The 21,889-nt window shown below is 46.2% G+C and overlaps 1 protein-coding gene, 1 long non-coding RNA gene and 1 other non-coding gene across 14 annotated transcripts; 2 read left to right on the top strand and 1 right to left on the bottom strand.

Moving 5' to 3' along the window:
• Positions 1 to 674: 674 nt before the first annotated feature.
• LOC102552389 (uncharacterized) lies at positions 675 to 5,863 on the bottom strand. Of its 8 annotated transcripts, XR_005494116.2 has the most exons (4): positions 5,727 to 5,863; positions 3,703 to 3,801; positions 2,261 to 2,600; positions 675 to 2,185 (listed from the first exon to the last, which is right to left on the bottom strand). It is a non-coding gene; the product is annotated as an uncharacterized LOC102552389 (long non-coding RNA). The 8 variants fall into 8 exon arrangements; XR_010058210.1 differs by having other exon boundaries at positions 675 to 2,500; XR_360060.5 differs by having other exon boundaries at positions 675 to 2,600.
• A 4,180-nt stretch (positions 5,864 to 10,043) lies between these two features.
• Positions 10,044 to 16,795, top strand: Tpt1 (tumor protein, translationally-controlled 1). Of its 5 annotated transcripts, none has more exons than XM_063273910.1 (7): positions 10,044 to 10,162; positions 13,273 to 14,066; positions 14,223 to 14,296; positions 14,734 to 14,924; positions 15,272 to 15,377; positions 15,771 to 15,887; positions 16,587 to 16,795. In XM_063273910.1, the coding sequence occupies exons 2-7, from the start codon at positions 14,039 to 14,041 to the stop codon at positions 16,587 to 16,589; spliced, it is 519 nt and encodes a 172-aa protein (XP_063129980.1). In that variant the 5' UTR covers positions 10,044 to 10,162; positions 13,273 to 14,038; the 3' UTR covers positions 16,590 to 16,795. The 5 variants fall into 5 exon arrangements, with proteins under 5 accessions (XP_063129980.1, XP_063129979.1, XP_063129981.1 ...); XM_063273909.1 differs by having other exon boundaries at positions 10,049 to 10,162; positions 13,768 to 14,066; NM_053867.2 differs by lacking the exon at positions 10,044 to 10,162 and having other exon boundaries at positions 13,971 to 14,066.
• Positions 16,391 to 16,520, top strand: Snora31 (small nucleolar RNA, H/ACA box 31). The gene has a single exon (XR_005494449.1). It is a non-coding gene; the product is annotated as a small nucleolar RNA SNORA31 (small nucleolar RNA).
• Positions 16,796 to 21,889: the final 5,094 nt, after the last annotated feature.

Consider the following 21,889-nt stretch of genomic DNA (forward strand, 5'->3'; position numbering starts at 1 on the left):
ACTTGGCGTTCTGGATTTAAACTTGGGGACACATATGACACCCCAAAACATGGCTGTCTCACCTGCTCTCTGCTGTGAATGATCTGTCGTTCATACAAAACACATGCATTTGCTAACTATGCTGCTACAAGAATTCTTAAACTAAAGGAATTCTTAAACTAGGTTCAGAAATGCATATCTGCCCATGAGTACATTGTGTGCACAAATGTGTAGATATTTAGTTGCTGTTTGAAGATCTGTATCGGGGTTGGGGATTTAGCTCAGTGGTAGAGTGCTTGCTAAGCGCAAGGCCCTGGGTTCGGTCCCCAGCTCTGAAAAAAAAAAAAAAGAAAAGAAAAGAAAAAAGAAAAGAAATGTAGATCTGTATCATTTATTTTTTTAATGATTTATTTATTTATGTTTATGAGTACACTGTTGCTGTCTTCAGACACAACAGAAAAGGGCATCAGATCCCATTACGGATGGGTGTGAGCCACCATGTGGTTGCTAGGAAGTGAACTCAGGACCTCTGGAAGAATAGTCGTGCTCTTAACCACTGAGCCATCTCTCCAGCCCCGATCTGAATCTTTTGTGTGTGTGTGTGTGTGTGTGTGTGCAAGATCAATGAATCTTTTATCATACTGTCTTAGTTAGGGTTTCATTGCTGTGAAGAGACACCATGACCAAGGCAACTCTTACAAAGGCAAACATTTAATTGGGGCTGGCTTACGGGTTCAGAGGTTCAGTCCATTAACATCAAGGCGGGAAGCATGGCAGCATCCAGGCAGACATGGTGCTGGACAAGGAGCCAAGAGTTCTACATCTTGATCTGAAAGCAGTCAGAAGACTGACCTCCAGGTAACTAGGGTCTCAAAGGCTGCCCCCACAGAGGCACACTTCCTCCAACACAGCCACACCCACTCCAGCAAGGCCACACCTCCTGATAGTGCCACTGCCTGCACCCAGCGTATAGAAACCACCACAAGCACTAATAAAGGTCAGTCTGTCAAGGAAAGGGCACAGCAAATGCATTTGCTTAGAGTTTTATATGATGTGGCACAGCCAAGGTACCCCGTATCATGTTCAGATGATAAGGCATAGACAGCTTTGGAGAGATGTGACTGAGGCATAAAGGTCTGACCCATAATAGACCTGCTGGGGAAAACCACAGCATGACCTGGTGTTCAAATTCTTCCTGGAATTTGTCTTGGAACTCCATTTATAAACCAGGCTGGCTTGAATTCAAGAGATATGCCCACCTCTACTTCTGGGGTGCTGGGATTGAAGGGATGTGCCACCGTACCCAGTGCTGGGAAGTGCTTTACACACAAAGCAACAATAAGCTGTCATGTACCAGGCTTTTAAAACATCTTTCTGGAGCTAAAGAGATGAGTTAGTGGTTAAGAGCACTGGCTGCTCTTCCAGAGGTCCTGAGTTCAATTCCCAGCAACCACATGGTGGCTCACAACTATCTGTAAGGGGATCAGATGCCCTCTTCTGGTGTGTCTGAAGACAGTGACAGTGTATTCACATACATAGAATAGATTCATCTTTAAAAAAAATCTTTTAGGTTTGTTTATTTTATGTGTATGAGTGTTTTGCCTGCATGTATTAGTCACCATGTGTGTGCCTAGTACCGGAGGAGGTGTAGAGAGGGTGGGTGCTGGTAGAACTGGGATTGGTTGGAACTGGAGTCCGTTGTGAGCCACCACATGGGTGCTGGGAACCAAACCTAAGTCCTGTGTAAGAGTAACAAATGCTCTTAACCATTGAGCACTATTTTAGAGCGCCCTGCCTGCCCAGATACAAGGATCAAAACACATGGCACACTGAGGACAGAAAATGTCTTCAGATTGCCTCTGATAACTTGAGTTAGGCCCAGAAGATTTAAGCCAAGGTTCTTGGCAGTAGGACACATCCCAAGTGTCACTGGCAGAGAAACCGAAGAATCCCTGAGGCCTGAACACCTAAAGCTTGTATTGAGCCTGGTGAACTCCATAAACCAACTGTCTATGTTTCTGTCTATGTGTGCATATGTGTGTTCATTCATGTGAATTTCTTCTCATTAAAGTCAACGAGGAGGATTCTTGGAAGATGGCAACAGGCATGGTGGGTAGCTGTTAAGTCTCTGAGTCTTCTATTACAAACAGAGCGGAGCGATACCGAATCGAGCTCCTGAGGATCGTCAACGGAGCACCACGGCCAGCTGAACACAACGAGAACAGCAAGCCTGTGAGATGGGGTTACATCTGAGCTGAAAAGGGAGATAAGAACATCTTACCGTCTAAGTCTGATTTCTGTTGCCGCGATGGAACATTTGAACTGAGTACTGTCTTAATTGTTCGTTTGGGAGTTTGTTTGTTTGTTTTAACTTTTTTCTTTTCTTTTCAGACAGGGGTTCTCTGCGTAGCACTGCCAGACTGGTCTTGATCTCAGAGATTCATTCTCCTGCCTCTGCCTCCACATGCTGCTGCTGCTTCTGCTGCTGCCGCCACCACCAGCCTTAGTCAATGATCTATTGCTGTGAAGAGACACCATGACCACGCAACTCTTATATAGGAAAGCATGTAATTTGGAGCTGGCTCACAATGGTTTAGTTCCTTATCATCACGGTGGGAGACCTGTTGGCATGCAGACAGGCAGAGAGGTAGCTGAGAGTTCTAATCTGGATCAGCAGGCACAAAGAGAGAGACACAGGGCCTGCCTTGAGCATTTGAAACTGCAAAGTCCACCCCCAGTTACCACTTTCTCCAATAAGGCCACACCCACTCCAACAAGCCCCCAGGTCCTAACTGCGCCACTCCCTAAGCATCCGCATCTGTGAGTCTATGGGGGTCATTCTTACTCAAACAACCACAAGTACTTTTCAAAGGTAAAAACTACAAAGTGTGCTTGGCTTTCTGGCTCTGGAAGCTGGGAGATCCAGCAGTCATAGCTGGCAAGGGGCTCATGCTGCTTTGATTCATGGAAGACACCAGAAGGAAGAAAAGCCTCCCCCTGCTCCGCTCCCGTGGTAACCAAAACAGTTCTTCAGAATAAGAAGTTTCAGTCCCCTAAATTGGAATTATGTCCTTCATGCGTGTTGGCATTCCTTCTAGGCTCTGCCCAGCAGTTACCTGGCAAGAGCCAGGTAGGCCTGGCTTGCTATAAAAGGGATTATTTGGCCAGTCATTGCTCTCTCTGCTCCTTTTCTCTCTCCCTCTCCCTGACTCCTTTCTCCCTCTCCCCCTTCTCCCTCCCCACTTTCTCTCCATGTGTTCCTGGCCAGCCTCCTTTCCTCCCCTCCTCCTCCTCCTCCTCCTCCTCCTCTTCCTCCTCCTCTTCTTCCTCCTCTTCTTCCTCCTCCTCCCCGCTCCCCTCCCCTCCCCTCCCCTCTGTCCCCTCTCTCTCTTTTTTTTTTTCTTTTTTCTTTTTTTCAGAGCTGGGGACCGAACTCAGGGCCTTGCTAGCGCTCTACCACTGAGCTAAATCCCCAACCCCCTCTGTCCCCTCTCTTTCTCTACCTCTATTTCCTTCTCAACTCCTCTTCCCATGCCCCCAAATAAACTCTATTCTATACTAAATGCCTCATAATGGCTGGTACCTCAGAGAGAAGGGATGCCTCAGCATGCTCCCCCACCCCGGCACCCCTCCCACCTCACCATACCGAGATCTATTGAACAACACATCCCAGTCCTTTTATAAAGGACAACAATAAGGGTGGGTGCAATTTGACCTAAATACCTCTTAAAGGTCTGAGGGCATCTCAACACTCCCACACTGGGGCTTTCCGTGTGAACTCTGGTGATGAGAAAGAATGTTCAAACCATAGCACTCGTGGACCTGAGAACAGGAAAAGTCCCAAGTAACTCATAGTGGCTGGGAAGCACTGAAGGTTTGCGAGGCAAGGAGTCCACAGAAGAAGAACTGAGGATGATGGGGCAGCCACTGGGTGAGCTGCAGAAATGAGGGCTTGAGCAATAGAAAAGTAGCGGGTAAAAGGCTGACTTGAGTTCAATCCCAGGGACACACATGATGGAAAGAGGAAACTGACTCCCACAAATTGCCCTCTGACATCCACATGAACCCCATGGCTCATTCGTGTGTGTGTGTGTGTGTGTGTGTGTGTGTGTGTGTGTGTGTGTGTGTCAGAGAGGGGGGGGAGAGAGAGAGAGAGAGAGAGAGAGAGAGAGAGATCAATGTTAGAGAAATGTTAAGAAGAGAAAGTGCGGGGCTGGGGATTTAGCTCAGTGGTAGAGCGCTTACCTAGGAAGCGCAAGGCCCTGGGTTCGGTCCCCAGCTCCGGAAAAAAAAAAAGAACCAAAAAAAAAAAAAAAAAAAAAAAAAAAGAAGAGAAAGTGCATGTAAGGAAGCAGAGCCAGGAAGTCCAAGAGCAGATGCTGCCATAGAAACAGTAGGAGGAGGCAGAGCCGGGAGATTAGAGACGCTGCCCTCTCAAGCACAGCTCCATCTGAACTTTCAGGAAACTGCTTTAGTCAATAACCGAGAGAAGTGAGATCTGAGGTTATCCAGGGCGGCCTAACCTCGTGCTAGCAAAACTTTAAAGTTAAAGAAGAGCCAAAGCTGACATGGCAGCCTCTTAATAGAAAACCCAAGCTACCCAACAGCCAAATCTGAGTCTTCTTGAACTTCTAAATCTAGCAGGAAATCCTTGCCGGAAATCCACACAGAACACAGGAACGCGAACGACACACATCCGGACAGGACATAGACAGGCCACGAGATCTGCATTCCTCCACTTGTGCATTAGTGGAAAGAAAGGGAGGAGATACGCAGATTAAAATTTCTCAAAGGTGGTGACAGGCAGGGGTCCCTAAGGCTTAAGAAAGAAAGGACTGGAGAGATGGCTCAGTGGTTAAGTGCACTGACTACAGAGGTCCTGAGTTCAATTCCTAGCATCCACATGGTAGATCTGTAATATGATCTGATGCTCTCTTCTGGTGACAGCTACAGTGTACTCATATAGAAAAAATAAATCTTTAAAAAGAAAGGAAAGGACCCCTGACTCACAGAGAAGAGGAATATGTCTCCATGCCCGCAGAAAGCTGACCAGGTGGCTCTGGGCCTCCCTCATAGCAAGCTCACAAGCCTCAAAACTACGTGTGAGCTTTGGTAAGACAATGATACCTCAGTGACAGGTCAGCAGAAGGCAGGAATCCCTCTGTATGATTCAGATGCTGTGTGCCATTCACAGAAAGGATCTACTGTTTGTAACTGAGCTACCTTGAGGGCCCGAGAAAAGAACAGGGAAGTAACCCCAGCCATAAGCCAAGGACTCCAAATTTAACCTGTCATAACCCCGGGATGAGAAGCAACTCCGGGAGGCAGTTATGGAGAGTGGAATGGAAGGGTGGGACCCAGAATGGGTAGCAGGAATCGGGAAGTGAACGCACGGCGGAAAATCAACTCAGCTCTGGGTTGCTGGGAGCTGATCTCACTAGCTGAGAACAACCCTGGAGTCTGGCGGCCTGTGTCCGCAGTGGGGTCAGGGCATCCTCTAGGCTGCTGTCACTGTTATAGAAATGTTATAGTTGAAACTTCTGCGAGCTCCTCGCTAAGCACATCCCTCAGCAGCCTAAGCTGCGCTTGGAAGACCTCCACCTGCTGTGGTTGCTTACTTAGTCCCGTCCCCAAGGCAGCTGGGCGCCCTACCAGCTACTTTAGCCACCGCAGTGGTGGCCCCCTAGTGCGCACAGAACTCAACACAGCTTAAGCCATAGCAGAGACAAGTCCGAAATTCAACTCACCTACCTCCTCTCAGGCCAGTACCAGCGGTCCCAAGTTCCGAGAACCGGAAATGAGTAGCTGCGTTGTTCATTCTTTTCTTTTCTCTCCTCCAACCCCCGCTCCAGTCCCCTCCTGTTCCCTTCTCTCCTCCTCCCATCTCCCCCTCCTTCCGGGTTTTTGTTTGTTTGTTTGTTTGTTTTTGGTAGGGGGGGTTGTTTGGGGTTTTTGCCGTTGCTTGAGGCAGGGTTTGTATAGCCCTAGCTGTCCTGGAACTCCTCTGTAGCCCAGGATAGACTGGAACTAGAGATCCACCTAACTCTGCCTCCTGAGCGCTGGGATTAAATTAGGCGTGTGTCACCACCACCTGGCCATTTATTTACTTACTTATTCTCCAATTTTTCTCTTGATTGTACCTTTAGCAGGGTCGTCACATCTCAATTTACCAAATCTATAAAAATCCTCACAGCCTTGCCCTGAGGCTTGTTTCCATGACGACTCTAAAGCCCGTTAAATTGACAACCAAGTTTACCCTTCACAGGAACACAGAGGGATGAGGGGGAGGACAGGAGAGCACAATGAGTGGAACAAAGTGAAATGATCTGTTGTGTGCGAAAATGCCAGAGTCAAGCCTGATACTCTGATGCTAACTTAAAAAATATCAGTGAGCTAAATTAGGATGGAGAGTATCTGTGTCTATGTAGGTCGATTTAGGCAGATAAACGCATATGGTGTGTTCTTTAACACTGTTCTAGGGGCTGGGGATTTAGCTCAGTGGTAGAGCGCTTACCTAGGAAGCGCAAGGCCCTGGGTTCGGTCCCCAGCTCCGAAAAAAAAAACCAAAAAAAAAAAACACTGTTCTAGGAGCAAAGCTCGGGGTTCTGGGGTAGGTGATTGACTGGGCCTTCAAATATGGACACTTGCCATATGTTTAGTACACTTTGTTTTGTTGAGAAAGGGTTTTGGTTTGGTTTGGTTTTGTGGGGTTTTTGTTTTTGTTTTGTCTTCTGAGACAGGATTTCTCTATGTGACAGCCCAGCCCTGGCTGTCCTGCAACTTGTAGACGAGGCTGGCCTCAAACTCACAAGATCCTCTTACCTCTGCCTCCCAGGTGCTAGAATTAAAGGTGTCACACACCTTTAATCCTAGCACATGGAATCCCCCAGTAGGTGGATCTCTAAGTTCAAGATCAGCCTGATCTACAAAGTGGTCCAGGATAGCCAGGGCTACACAGAGAAACCATGTCTCAAAAAAAAAAAAAAAAAAAAAAAAAAGAATTTTTTAATTAAAAAAAAAAAAAAAAAAACGGGCTGGAGAGATGGCTCAGTGGTTAAGAGCACTGACTGCTCTTCCAGATATACTGAGTTTAATTCCCAGCACCCACATGGCAGCTCAGGGATATCAGAAACCCCTGTTCCAAGGGATTGGACTGCCTCACACGTGTAGACAAAACACAAATGTACATAAAATAAAAATAAATAAATTTTTAAAAAATCACTGTTCGGGGGCTGGGGATTTAGCTCAGTGGTAGAGCGCTTACCTAGGAAGCGCAAGGCCCTGGGTTCGGTCCCCAGCTCCGAAAAAAAGAACCAAAAAAAAAAAAAAAAATCACTGTTCATTGTACTTCGGAGGGCCATCTAATGCTTGTTTTGGTAAACAGATGCACACAGACCCACGAACTAGAATTTCAGTCCTGTCCACTTATTAATTAAGCATGAAATGCAATTAGACCTGACTCATTGGCTTGCCTGCTCTCAACGGGAGGAGTGAACCCACCTTGGTGACTCCATCCCTGTGTGTTGGCCTAGAAGGGACTTTAGCACCGTAGTCCCTAAAATGTCCCACTGTGTGGAACTCAAGAATAGCCATGGTGGCTGAGAGTCTTAGTCAGGGTTCTCTGGAGTCACTGGATTTATGGACTGACCTATGAGGGGAATTTAATGACTTCCAGTCTCAAATCCAGCTAACCCAACAATGGGCAGCTGTGAATGGGAAATCCAAAAGATCGTAGTTGCTCAGTTCATAGACTAGGCATATTCCAACAGAGGCTACTTGTTTCAGCTAAAATCCTGAACACATCCCAACAGATGTACTGGTGAGTAAGTGCAAGCAGGCAAAGAAGAGTGAGTCCAAAGTCCTTATCTAGGCCTCCAGCAGAAGGTGTGGCCCAGGAGTGTACTATTATATCTGAATCTGGAACTTGCTTTGAGTCAGGCTGACCCTGAACTCAGAGATCTGCGTGCCTCAGTCTCCTGGCATTAAAGGAATGCCTTCCAGGGCCATTAAGACTCAAGATCTCCATGCCGAGATCTGGATACAGGTATGCTGTCCAGTTCTGGATTGTGGTTCATTCCAGATGTAGTCAAGTTGACTATCAGGAATAGCCATCACATGACTTTTTTTTTTTTTTTTAAATTTAGAGGCAGGGTCATGTTAAATTATCCAGGCTGTTCTCTTGCCTCAGCTCCTGTCGCTGATTACAGTCCTATACCACAAAGCTCTGTGCTAATAATGACTCAGTGACTTATATTTCTCTTTGGTTGCTAAAAAGCCGGCACTCAAATCTAGAGCTCACCTCTAATTGTAATTGTAGACTTACTGACATCTCATTTTTTCTGGCTTTGTCTTACTCATTTGCATTACAAACTACTAATTACATCACCAAACCCTTTAATGTTTTTGTTTTTGTTACTGTTTTTGAAACAGGGTTCCTCTGGGTAGTCCTGGCTGTCCTGGAACTCACTCTGTAGACCAGGCTGGCCTCCAACTCAGAGAGATCTGCCTGCCTCTGCTTCCTGCGTGCTGGGATTAAAGGAATGGCCAGAACTGCTCTGCTACCTCGATAATTTTTGAAGGAAGTTGTGCTGCACACAAACTAGAGCAGCTACCAAGCAATCATGGGGTAGCGCTAAGAAATCCACATGCTCTCCACATCATGTGACCTCTAATTCCCACCTGTTAGACGATATTAGAGAGAGAGTGGAAAGCAGAAGATTAAGTTATCTTTCTCCTGCAGCAAGTTGACAAGCAGCCTTCTCTTCTCCTTAAGAAGGACTGGTTGCCATTTTTAGCACAATAATTAATTTTCCAGATCAAAATAGTATTGGATTATTCCCATATATGGGCGCGCGCACACACACACACACACACACACACACACACACACACACACACACCATATTTATGAAGGCATCAGAAAACCCAGCTACACAGTTTGGTTAGGAAACTCCTTTTGCCCCCTCAGATATCTATGCTCCTTATTTGACCAATTTTTCTTACAAATTGTCTATACATAGTAGACACAGCACCCCTTCTTTGTGTCATTGTTTGGTATGTATAGGGAAAGAATATAAATGGACAAAGGGCACTGAAGCACGCCTGGACGATACAATCAGCACTGAAGCTCTCCCTTTGACTGTTCCCCAACCCAGCCACCACCCCTCAGCCAGTTATCTTCTGGCTGCATGTCCTTCCAGACTCTTGGGTGTACGTCTGCACAGACACACGTATGTTTATAGCCAGGTGTTTGCGTTTGAGATGAGGTCTCATTATATAGCCCCGGCTGACCTGGCCCTGTAGACCAGCTGGCCTCTGCCTCCCAAGTGCTGGGATCAATTGTGCCAAATGTGTAAGCCAGCACATGCAGGTACATGCTGACTTGCATTATGTACATTATGTGTTAAGTGACAAAGATACATAGTTTTCTGCTACTAGTTCACTGTAACTTTACACCACAGAAACCTAGTTTCTGGCTATTCAGGAATCGGGGGGGGGGGCGAAAAACATTCTCCACTTGAACAGCCTCCCAGGCTGCTGGGATAGAATATGGCTTTGCTCACACGTGCTATTATTAGGTTTGGCCTCAAGTTCATTCATTTAAGTCACTAATGGGCAACCTAGCTAGGCACTGATCCAAGCACTAGGGACTGGGTGTGGGCAAGACAGATGATTTCTGCCTCCCTGGTTTCTATGTGACCCAGAAGGAGAAACAAAATAAACCAGATAGGATGCTGATAGATGATGTGCTCCAAGGAAAAGTTAAGAAGAAATGTAGATTCTTAGACCAGAGGGAAAAAAGAGTAAATTGGAGCCCAGAGATTGTAATTTCCTTTCCTTTTTACCAGAGGATAAAGTCTTAGAAACAAACTATGGAGAAGGTAACAATTGATGTCAGTTTGTCTTTGGTTGACTAGTGCCTCTGAGGTCTTGAGGGTGCATGAAATTTGTGTGGTTTGCACATGCTTGGGCTAGGGAGGGGCACTTATTAGGTGTGGCCTTGTTGGAGTAGATGTGTCACTGTGGGTGTGGCTTTAATACCCTCATCCTGGCTGCCTGCAAGTGAGTCTTCTCTTAGAGGCCTGCAGGTAAAGATGTAGAACTCTCAGCTGCTCCTGCACCATGCCTGCCTGGATGCTGCCATGCTCCCACCTTGATGATACTGGACTGAACCTCTGAACTTGTAAGCCAGCCCCAAGTAAATGCTGTTCTTCATAAAACTTGCCTTGGTCATGGTGTCTGTTCACAGCAGTGAAACCCTAAGACACCGTTGTAGAGAGGCCAGAGGCCCACATCAGGTGTGTCCTATCGCTTTCCTTATTCTCCCAGTTACAGCCAGAGTGTCTGGACGCCCCTGGATTGCCATGCTGCTTCCTACCATTAGAGCTGGCATGCGTGCAGCCCAGGTCCTCACCTTGCACAGCAAGCCCTTCGCTGGCTAAGCTGCCTCCCCCAACCTGTACCTTTTGTAGAGGGAACGAGGTCTTCACGCTCACAGCACTAGGGAAACCAGGACCCTTAAACTCGCAGGCTTTTCTCTTCAGCGGAAGGGCTTTACACTTGTTTCTGCCCAGAAAGCTGGGGTTAGATGTAGTTAATGATCTAGTTATCTTTGCTATTGGCAGGGCCCGGTATCACCGAAATCCCCCAGACTATTATGTTTATTCCAGATTCCTCTCAGACTCCTGAGAATTATTTCTCAGTCAATAGAATCCATTCTTTTTTTTTTTTTTTTTCTTTTTTTCGGGACTGGGGATTGAACCCAGGACCTTGCACTTCCTAGGCAAGCGCTCTACCACTGAGCCAAATCCCCAACCCAATAGAATCCATTCTTACAAAAGATGTACCATGTATTTGCGAGAGAGGACTAGTATGCCTTTCCCATACCCTTCCTCCCTAGACCCTTATCCAGAGCAGCTTTTCTTTTTTTTTTTTTTTTTTTGGTTCTTTTTTTCAGAGCTGGGGACCGAACCCAGGGCCTTGTGCTTCCTAGGTAAGCGCTCTACCACTGAGCTAAATCCCCAGCCCCCAGAGCAGCTTTTCAATCAATATAACCCATTCTTATAGAAGAGGACACAGGTACTTTGCAAAGGAACCTCCCCCTATTGTTGTCATGGTCCTCCTCTTCCTCCACTTCTCCCTCCTCCTCCTTAAGGCAAGGTTCCTCTGTGTGGCTAGTCCTGCCTATCCTGGAACTTGCTCTGTAGACCAGGCTGGCCTCTATTCAAACAACTGCCTCTGCCTCCCAGTGTTGGGAGTAAAGGCATGCGCCATCACTGTGTGGAACAAAGGAGTTTCAATGTAGTCATTGCCTTAAAACTTTGTGATAATTGTCTTTAAAAAAAAAAAAAAAAAAAAACCTTTTCCAAAGTTGTACTGTAAATATGTCAAAAATAAGTTGCTTAGGGTCGGAGTCTGGAAGTCTGAACCAACACCATCTAAGTCTGTCAAATCAGATTTCCTTCTTGCTTCATGAGAATCACTACTCTTCCAGCTGTGACACTTGCAGGGACCCCCATATTTTTGCCTTTTATTTTCACAGACAATTAAAAGCTCTCTTTTTAAATTTTTCCTTTCTCTATGTAATCCTGGCTGTTTTGAAGCTTGCTATGTAAATTAGGCTGGCCTTGAATTCAAGGAGATCCTCCCGCCTCTGCCTCTGAATTGATGAGGTTAAAGAAGTCTTATGTAATTCCTAACTTTTTTTCATAATATCCCTAAAGTTATTACTGTCAATTCCAAAAGCCATTTGTCCCCAGTTTCTTTTAGACTTGACAGTTACCTCTCCTCTCACTCATCTGCTTTTGTAGCCCAAACTGGTCTCAAACTGACTCTGGAGGCCGGATAGGCCAGGAAATCAAGACTCTCCTGCCTCAGCCTCAATAGGGCTAGGATTACATGTGTGAGCCCACCATTCTTATCTCGGAATAGCATTTGTGGTGAGAAGTACCTTACAGGCTGGAGTAGAAAGTGTCACTCAGGGTGTGGTCTGATGGTTAGAACCTAGATGAATTTGGAATGCTCCTCATTAATTGGGTCCAGAAAAAGTGGATAAGGAACCAGCCAAACGGGGACTATTCCTAGTAATTTGAAAACCTTCACTTTAAGAAGATGTGATTTTTCTTTTCCTTTTGTTCATTCTTTCTCTTTCTCTCCATTTTTCTTTACTTCCTTTCTCTTTTCTCTCTCTCCCCTTTCCTTCCTTCCTTCCTCCCTCCTTGCTTTGTAGCCCTGGCTAGCCTGGAACTTGCTATGCAGACAAAGCTCACCTTGAGTTAACAGATCTGCTTCCTGGGTCCCAAGTTAAAGGCATGCACAGCATTTAACACCACATTTTAAATTAAGGGTTGAGTAAACTAGTGACTAGTGAGTGAATTTATTAAGCCTGTCAGCCACTTACTCGTCTTATTAAATTCACAGAAATTCCACTTCATAATAAGGCTCAAAGAGTGTGACTTTCCTGAAATCATATAACTGGTAACACAGAGAAGGTGCCAGGATTAAGTTTAAGTCTTCAGCTCTCTTCCACCATGTTTTTTTTTTCTTTTTAATGATGTGAGAAAATACATTCGGGCATAAAACGGGAGAAAATAACAGAAAAAGCCAGAGAATAATGTTTGAGAGCAATGTAAATGAGTGTTTTGAATAATTTTTTTAAAGATTTATTCATTTATTATATGTACACTGTAGCGGTCTTCAGATACACCAGAAGAGGGCATCGGATCTCTTCACAGATGGTTGTGAGCCACCATGTGGTTGCTGGGAATTGAACTCAGGACCTCTGGAAGAGGTGTCAGTGCCCTTGACCACTGAGCCATCTCTCCAGCCCAGACCCCATCTTCTCGCAAGAGTTTTATTCCTGAATGATTTATTCTGTGCTCATAACACTTTGTGAGTCTGAATTGCCTTCTCCTTTGACATACTAGTACGTTTTCTACAAGGGCAGGCAAGGTTGGCTATGTCATTGTTAAAATGCAAAAATTGCAACACTAGGGATACAACGGACTATAGCCAAATATGGAACGGAAGAAACTCTGATTTCATGCTGCCATTACGTGTTTACCCGAACGTTTTTTTTTTTTGGTTCTTTTTTTTTTTTTCTTTTTTTTCGGAGCTGGGGACCGAACCCAGGGCCTTGCGCTTCCTAGGCAAGTGCTCTACCACTGAGCTAAATCCCCAACCCCAGAAGTTGTATTTTGTTTGTTGTACTTCGTAGTGGATGTGAAAGCCCTTCAAGTGACCCGGGCAAGTGGGAAGCTTCTCATTTTGGTCTGTTTAATCCTGCATCACCAGGGATAAAAGTGACAATACAGAATTGTCCTAGCAAAGGACACCATTTGAGACCAAGAGCAGGACAGGCCAGCGAAGAGCGCCAGACCCACCGCAGGCTTTGACTTTCGAAACCCACTAGAAGACCAGACCCCACGACACCTCTCTCCCTAGGCAAACCGGGTGAAGTCCGTGAGCAGCCTTGGGCCGGATGTCGGGGACCCGGGACACCTGCCGGGCCCCATCCTGTAGTGTAGTCCCCGCAGGCTCAGCTGCGTACCCGACAACAGTCATCCAATTCTGCTGACACTTTCTTTCCGAGAAAGGGGTGGGAACTGGAGCGGCGCGGAGGGAGGGAGACGGATGCAATCATCCCCCGGCCACACCCGGGTAGCGACTCTAGCCTCAGGTCTTCCGTCCATCTCAAGTCCCTTCCGGTCCCAGCATGCCCTGGGCGTGCTCCCCGTTCCCCCGCTCCTGAGCACAGCGCACCCAGGGAAACTCCGTATTGTGTCCCAGGTCTCGGCGAAGTGCCCGGATGCCCGCCGCCCTCCCCTGTACTGCCATGACGTGGCCACGCCCCCGCGTGGCTCTGCGTGCCACGTCACCGCTTACGACAGTTCCGGGGGCGCAGCGGGCGATGACGTAGATGAGCGTGCCCTCTATATGAGGTTGGGAAGCGCCCGAGTCGGCCTTTTCCGCCCGCTCCCCCCTCCCCCCGAGCGCCGCTCCGGCTGCACCGCGCTCGCTCCGCGCTGTCAGGCTAGCGCCACTGTCCCCAGCCGTCACCATGATCATCTACCGGGACCTCATCAGCCGTGAGTCCCGGCCGCCCGCGGGTCTGGATGCGGGTGGGCTCGGGGAGGCCGGGGCGCGAGCACAGAGCTTGGGCCGGGAGCCGCCGCGTGCGCCCAGAGGGCGCGGGAAATGGCGGGCCTTCGCCCGCTGACGGACGGCTCTCTGTTCCCTTACAGATGACGAGCTGTTCTCCGACATCTACAAGATCCGGGAGATCGCGGACGGGCTGTGCCTGGAGGTGGAGGGCAAGGTGAGCAGGACGTCGTGGGGAGGTTGGCCGGTCGCCGGCCGGCCGGGCTGAGCTTGCGGGGAGGCCGCTGGAGCTCGTGCAATCCTTCCAGCCGCCTCCAGGCGGAGGAGACGCTCTTTCCGGCCTTGGGTTTTTCTAGAAAAGTGGAGGCGGAGCCGAGCCTGGAAATAGGTCCGCGAACTCAGCGCCATCCTCCTTCCGGGCGAACAGGGACATATTGTCTCCAAGATATGTTTGCGCTGTCTGCTCTTAACCCCGTGGCGATCCGAGAGAACCCACAGCAACTTGGTTCCGCTTGGTTAGAATGACCACGGCTTTCGGTCAGGGCAGCAATTATTTTGGGGGAGATTAAAATGTTTCAGGGAACTAACAGATCGTTGCCGGCGTATAGGATTTTTTTTCTCCCCATTCAACTAAATTGTTTTTTCTAAATGTAGATGGTCAGTAGAACAGAGGGTGCCATCGATGATTCACTCATTGGTGGAAATGCTTCCGCTGAAGGTCCGGAGGGCGAAGGTACCGAAAGCACAGTAGTCACCGGTGTTGACATTGTCATGAACCATCACTTACAAGAAACCAGCTTCACAAAAGAGGCCTACAAAAAGTATATCAAAGACTACATGAAATCGTAAGTGACGTAAGCACCCTGTGTTGGTGGTCAGGGTCCTAGGACTTTAGTTATAAAGGACTGGGGAAAGGAGAACCTTTTGTTATACAGTGAAGTTGCTTTCCAATAATGTGAGGATACTGGGACCAGCCAGCTGGCTTTAGCTTTGAAGAGTAACAGTTACTTTAAAAGTTAAGATGCCTGGGATTGAATTTTTTTAAGTGGTTTCTTGACACCTAGTAAACTGTATCATTGTTTTTGCTCATAGCCATTTCCTGTTGAGGCTTATATTCTTTTACTTTACTGGAAGAAAATGATTTTTTTTTCTCAATTCAGTATTCTGATGACCTGTTACTTTACTGTTTTAGACTCAAGGGCAAACTTGAAGAACAGAAACCAGAAAGGGTAAAGCCTTTTATGACTGGAGCTGCAGAGCAAATTAAGCACATCCTTGCTAATTTCAATAACTACCAGGTGAATAAACCAAAGGGTTGTATAACCTTAACTGTGGGATCAGAAAACATGGCTCTAGCTGTCCTGGAACACCCTGAGGCCCAGCTACCCCTGCTTTCTGAGGTTAAAGGCATACAGCACCACAGTGGGCAAGGAGCTGGTATTTAAAATGGTAGACATTGCTTTCTTTTCATTCAGACTGGGTTATCTGTAGACCAGGGGGGCCTTGAACCCAGAGGTTACCTGTCAATGCAGCTTAGGTGCTGGGACTAAAAGTGCGTGCCAACATATGGTAGCATGTGTTACTTTTGAGTACCAAAGATTTTTCTTTCCAAATGTTGGCTAGGGTTATTCTGGATCTCCTTTTTATGTTTGTGTGTATGTGACAGTCTAATTGTAGGTTTTCTTCTTAAGTTTTTTATTGGTGAAAACATGAATCCAGATGGCATGGTTGCTCTACTGGACTACCGTGAAGATGGTGTGACTCCATTCATGATTTTCTTTAAGGATGGCTTAGAGATGGAAAAATGTGTAAGTATCTGTTAAATTAGAAAAGATAGGAGTGTGGTGATTCTTTGCCATCTGCAGGTAGTAGGCCTTGTAGATTGTGAGATTTGGGCTCTTTATCCTGTGGGATCTGACAAGGTTAGTGCCTTGAACATGAAAAGGTTCTGGAGATAGACGGGCTTGCTTGTGTAGAGTGCTTAGGGTCGTGTGAGTTTGACACTAGCCTGGTATAAACTCATGCAGAATGAGTGAAATGGGGCTAGTGTCTCTGCCCCACCGTAGTTCAAGTCCATTTCAACAGGATGTTTCTTTTTAGTGTTTACTAACTTCAATAAGAAGGAATACAACAGTGTCTGTTATATAAGGGACTGGTAGAGTCAGGGTAAAACAAAAGTTCCTCGTCCTGGATTTTGGAGGCTTGTTTTGCAAGCCAAGTAGGTGAGCTTAGAACGGACTAGAGAGTGGGTGGGCACCAGGACAGTGGGGTGGAGCAAAGTATAGAGTCAGCAGACTCCGTGAGGGGTGTTCTGCATCCACTGATAGACCTCGAACAGTTTATGGTTGTTCTTCTGGTTTGCACTAGGATGCAAAAGGAAACTCTCCCTTCGCTTCCTGCCTGCCTTTGTGGCAGTCCAGATTGAATTGGGGAGTACATCTCTACACTAAGAAAGTGACAACACTGAGGCTGAGGGTAGTTATTAATGCCATCTCTTTGTTTTCCAGTAACAAATTGGATCTATCGCCTGTCACCATAATTGGCTGCTGCTTACCATCCATACAACACCAGGACTTAGGACAAATGGGACTGATATCATCTTGAGCTTTTATTTTGACCGTGATTTATTTGGAGTGGAGGCATTGTTTTTTTTTTTTTTTAAAGAAAAAAAAACATGTCATGTGGGTTGTCTAAAAATAAAGTGCATTTAAATTCACTCAAGAACTCCTCTTTGCTATAATTGTGTCTGAGAAGCTAGAGCCCAGTTGAGCATCCTAGGAAGCTAAACCTCTAGAGTTAATGCTACAGTGGGGACTCCACGGGACTGGAAAGTGCAGACACAAGAGTCTCAGTTGCACTGAAGGAGAGATGGGAAGTGGACCCTCACTCATCACCTTCAGTGGAAGAAAGAGCTCACCAAACGCACAAAAGACCACCTAGCGGGGAACGAATACTATCTGCTTCTTTCAGAAGTAGAACTACGTACGTCTCCTGGACTAATGTCAGATTCCTGGTAACCAGAGTTAGCGGTTAACAAGCTGGCCTGCACTACCTTAGAGTTGTACAGACATGGCACAGACCACGAGTGCTGGCTGTTTTCAGGTTGGGGTTAGTCGGTACCTGACTGGATGCGATGTGAGGAAGCCAGCAGCCATGCTTCATGGCGTGACGTTAGCCCACGAGACCTGTATGGATTGGATCTTGAGAAACAGAACAGCATACTATCTTCTGTAGAAGTAACTGTTTATATGCCTGATAGAATAGTTGCCTAAAAATAGATTTTGAACTTGTGAAATCCCGTACTTGCTGTTGCTAATGAATCTCCTAAAGCTAAAACTAAACTTCATTTGCCATCTAAGGTTTCTCCAGCAATGGAAGTCTAAAAATGAGCTAAGTTTAAGGAGGTGCTAGCACCCCTCTGTGATGTGAAGTTCAGATAACTGGATCCTGGCTAGGTGTTGTGATGAAAGGGGAGGTCCTGCTGTGTCTAGGAAGCCACTTGGCTGTCTTTGAAGTGCTGTTACTGGGTCTTGAGGCCACTGTCAGCCATTACATTTTTGTGGAAGGAACTTGGGAAAATTTCAAGTCTAGTGCTAGCCCTAGAGAAGTGAACAAAGACAGCAGAGGCTTGGTAGGGGAGGAGGACAAGAAGCCAGTGGTATGAGTATGCACGCATGTGTGTGGGTTTGTACATGTGACTGCAGACACCCATAGAGTCAAAGGAGAGATTCTCTGCAGCTGGAGCTTCCCATGAGCGCTGGGAACCAAAGGCAGGTCCAGCTGAGCCTTAACGGGCTGGCAAGATTTGTTTTTGAGATAGCTTTTTATAAACCCAAGGTTGGCCTTAAATAGCTGAATAACCTTGCCTTTGCCACCTATGTTCTAGGCATGTGTCTCTTGCTTAGTTGTTTGGTCCTGAGGTTGAATCTAAGGATTATGGGGTTAGCAAGCACACCACAGATATTGGCTTCATCTTGGGGTTTTTTTGTTTGTTTTGCTTCTAGAGAGCTAGACCTTGAACTCCTCAACCTCTTAGTGCTAGTTTGAGGCTTGCCCCACCATACAAGATTTCCAACCCCTTCAGTCACACTTTCCCAATTGTCCCTGCAATGTTCTGCAGCATGGCTGAGTCCTGGTGTGTGCCTTGTGTTTCATATGTGGTCTTATTTCAGAAGACCAGGAATTTACCTCATGAATTATCGAGGCTTTTTTTTTAAATTTATTACAACTTATCTTCTAATTATTGCTAGAACCACTTAGAGAAGAATAACAAGCACCACAGTTCCACAGCACTGCACAGACAGGGGTGTGTACCACTTGATCTCTCTGATGTTGAGTTTGCTACAGATTTGGTACAGATTCCGAGTACCTGTGGATCCTAGACTTTGTTGTATGTGTAGAACAATGGGATGAGAAAGGCCTTACAGTGTTTGTGAAAACCTTTGCAGGATGCCACTTAAATGTGGGTGTGAAGGAGCAGCCAGGTGGCTATCTAGAAGGAGACCGTGCAAGCTACAAGAGTAAATACCTTCACCATCTAGAACATGTGGGGTATTCGTCAGAGAAGACTGCTTGGATGTGGGATTAAACCAATAGAAAGTCTTAGCCAGCCCATGACTACACTGGATGTTTAGTGTAGCACTGAGTCTTGGTCTGAGCTTTTTTTTTTTTTTTCTTTTTTCTTTTTTTTCGGAGCTGGGGACCGAACCCAGGGCCACTGAGCTAAATCCCCAACCCCTTGGTCTGAGCTTTTAGCCACAGAAACAATAATTAGGGGCTGTATTAGGGTTCTCTAGAGTCACAGAACTCATGGGTAAGAGAATTTGTTGATGACTTCTGTAGTCCAACTCTCCAACAATGGTCAGCAGCAACTGTGAATCTAAGTCCAAGCATCTAGCAGCTGCTGAATCCCACAAGGCAAGCAGACGAATAAGAAAGCATCTTCTTCCAATGTCCTCTCCAGCAGAAGGTATGACCCCGATTAAAGGTGTGTACCACTGTGCCTGGATCTGGAATTTGCTTTGTCCCAGATGACCTTGAACTCAGAGATCTCCTTGCCTGAGATTCATAGCCACTTTTCCTCAAGATCTCCATGCCAAGATCCAGGTCAGAAACTCGTATCTCTGAGCCTCAAGATCAGGACCACAGGTGAGCCTTCCCATTCTGGATTGTAGTTCATTCCAGATAGAGTCAGGTTGACAACCAGGAAGAGCCACTATAGTCCACCCCTTGAAATAATCCTTTTTCACATGAGGAAATTAATCCCTCAGAGTCTGATAAACCAGCAGTGACTTTCTCTGAAGAAAATGCCAGACAATACTGATGTTTCTCAAGGCCCACCAATAGTTTCTTCTAGATCTATAGCCAGATTCAAGGCAAAACTGGCCCCTAGAGGGGAGGTAGAAAGTGTAGTCCATGAGTAGCTTAATGAGTTTGCTAATTCATTCAAGTGGAAGTCTGGGGACTATGTCTGGGAACGGATTTTAAGGGCGTGGGATAATGGTGGAAGGAACATAAACGAGATCAGGCTGAGTTGATTGGCGTGGGTCCTCTGAGTGGAGATTCTAGGTTCAATATGGAAGCCCACACAGTTAAAAAGGATGTCAGAAGTGTGTTTGAATGGTTGGCTGAAGTGTTTATCAAACAGTGATACCGGAAAGGAGGTGCCTGATAATCCTTGGCTTAGTGTTGATGAGGGGATTTTAAGGCTCAGGGAAACTGCAGTGCTAGAGTGAATATGTTGTGTAAAACCTAATCCTCCACAATGGGAGGGCCCGAAGATACGCCCTTCATGAATCCTGGTGGGCACCAGCACATTTGAAGGGTTTTGTTCTTGCCCTTTTCTTTGTGCCAGACCTTAGGATTGGAGATGTTTCTGCTCAATTAGATGAATTAAATGCAATGGGTTTAATTGGGCCCCAAGGTAACAGGGCATTGAATCTCCAGAGACAAGGTGATCATAGTTATTATAATGGACGGCGTAGACAAAACAACATTTATAATGACATAGCCCATAATGGTCAGCACAGGAGAGGTAAAATTTATAATGGCATGACTCGTTGGGACCTTTGGAACTGGCTAATCTGTCATGGTGTTTCCAGGCATGAAATAGATAGGAAGCCTACTACATATCTGTTTGATCTGTATAAGCAGGAAAATTCTCAAACAAACGAAAGAAAGGCCACATTGGATCATGGCAAAAAGCAATCTCAGCCAGTGAGTCAGTTTCCAGACTTAAGTCCATTTGCAGAGCTAGAGCCCCTTGAATGAAGGGGTGACCAGGTTCCCCTGAGGAAGGATCTTGATATGACACCAAAAAGTTTTATGGTAGCCTTTCTCCAGTTCTTCCCCAGAGGAACCTACAGCCTTTTACAGGATAACTGTACACTAGGGGAAAGGGAATAACCAGACTTTCCAGGTCTATTGGATACTGGTTCTGAATTGACACTGATCTCAGGAGACCCCAAGAAACATTGTGGCCCTCCAGTTAAAGTAGGGGCTTATGGAGGACAGGTAATGGAGTTTTGACTGATGGCCAGCTCACAGTTGGTCCAGTAGGTCTCTGAACACATCCTGAGGTCATTACCACAGTTCCAGAATGTATAGTTGGGATAGATATACTTAGAAATTGATAGAATTCTCACATTGGTTCCCTGACCTATGGAGTGAGGGCCATTATGGTTGGAAAGGCTAAATGGAAGCCTTAGAGTTGCCTCTGCCAAAGAAAATAGTGAATCAAAAACAGAATTGTATTCCTGGAGGAATTGCAGAAATTACTGCCATTATCAAGGACTTGAAAGATGCAGGGGTGGTGGTTCCCACCACATCTCCCTTTAACTCCCTTATCTGGCCAGGGTAGAAGACAGATGGATCATGGAGAATGACAGCTAGCTGACTATCGAAAACTAAGTCAGGTAGTAACCCCGATTGCAACTGCTGCACCAGATGTAGTTCTGTTACTTGAGCAAATTAGCACATCTCCTGGTACCTGATATGCAGCTATTGATCCAGCAAATGCCTTCTCAGTTCCTGTCCATAAGGACCACCAAAAGCAATCTGCTTTCAGTTGGCAAGGCCAGCAGTATACCGTTACAGTTTTACCTCAAGGATATATTAACTCTGCCCTGTGTCATGACTTAATTAGAAGGGATCTTGATTGTTTGTGTCTCCCACAAAATATCACATTGCTGCACGGTATTGAGGACATTATGCTGACTGGACCAAGTGAGCAGGAAGTAGCAACCACTTTGGACTCATTGGTAACACATGTGTATCAGAGGATGGGAGATAAATCCAACCAAAATTCAAGGACCATCTACCTCAGTGACATTCTTAGGAGGCCAGTGGTGTGGGGCATGTAGAGATATTCCTTCTAAGATGAAAGGTAAATTATTGTACCAGTTCCCTCCCACCACCAAGAAAGAAAGAAAGAAAGAAAGAAAGAAAGAAAGAAAGAAAGAAAGAGGGGTTGGGGATTTAGCTCAGTGGTAGAGCGCTTGCCTAGGAAGCGCAAGGCCCTGGGTTCGGTCCCCAGCTCCGAAAAAAAAAAAAAAAAAAAAAAGAACGAAAAAAAAAAAGAAAGAAAGAAAGAAAGGAAGGAAGGAAGGAAGGAAGGAAGGAAGGAAGGAAGGAAGAAAGAAAAAAACAGTCTTGGCTTGCTTTTTGGGCCATAGTGGAAACTGAATGTTTGACAATAGGACAAGTTACCATTCGACCTGAACTGCCTATCATGAGCTGTGTGTTTTCAGACCCTCCAGGTCATAAAGTAGGACGTGCACAGCAGCAGTCTATTATCAAATGGAAGTGGTAT

This window comes from Rattus norvegicus, chromosome 15, assembly GCF_036323735.1.
Source record: "Rattus norvegicus strain BN/NHsdMcwi chromosome 15, GRCr8, whole genome shotgun sequence".
Lineage (NCBI taxonomy): Eukaryota > Metazoa > Chordata > Mammalia > Rodentia > Muridae > Rattus > Rattus norvegicus.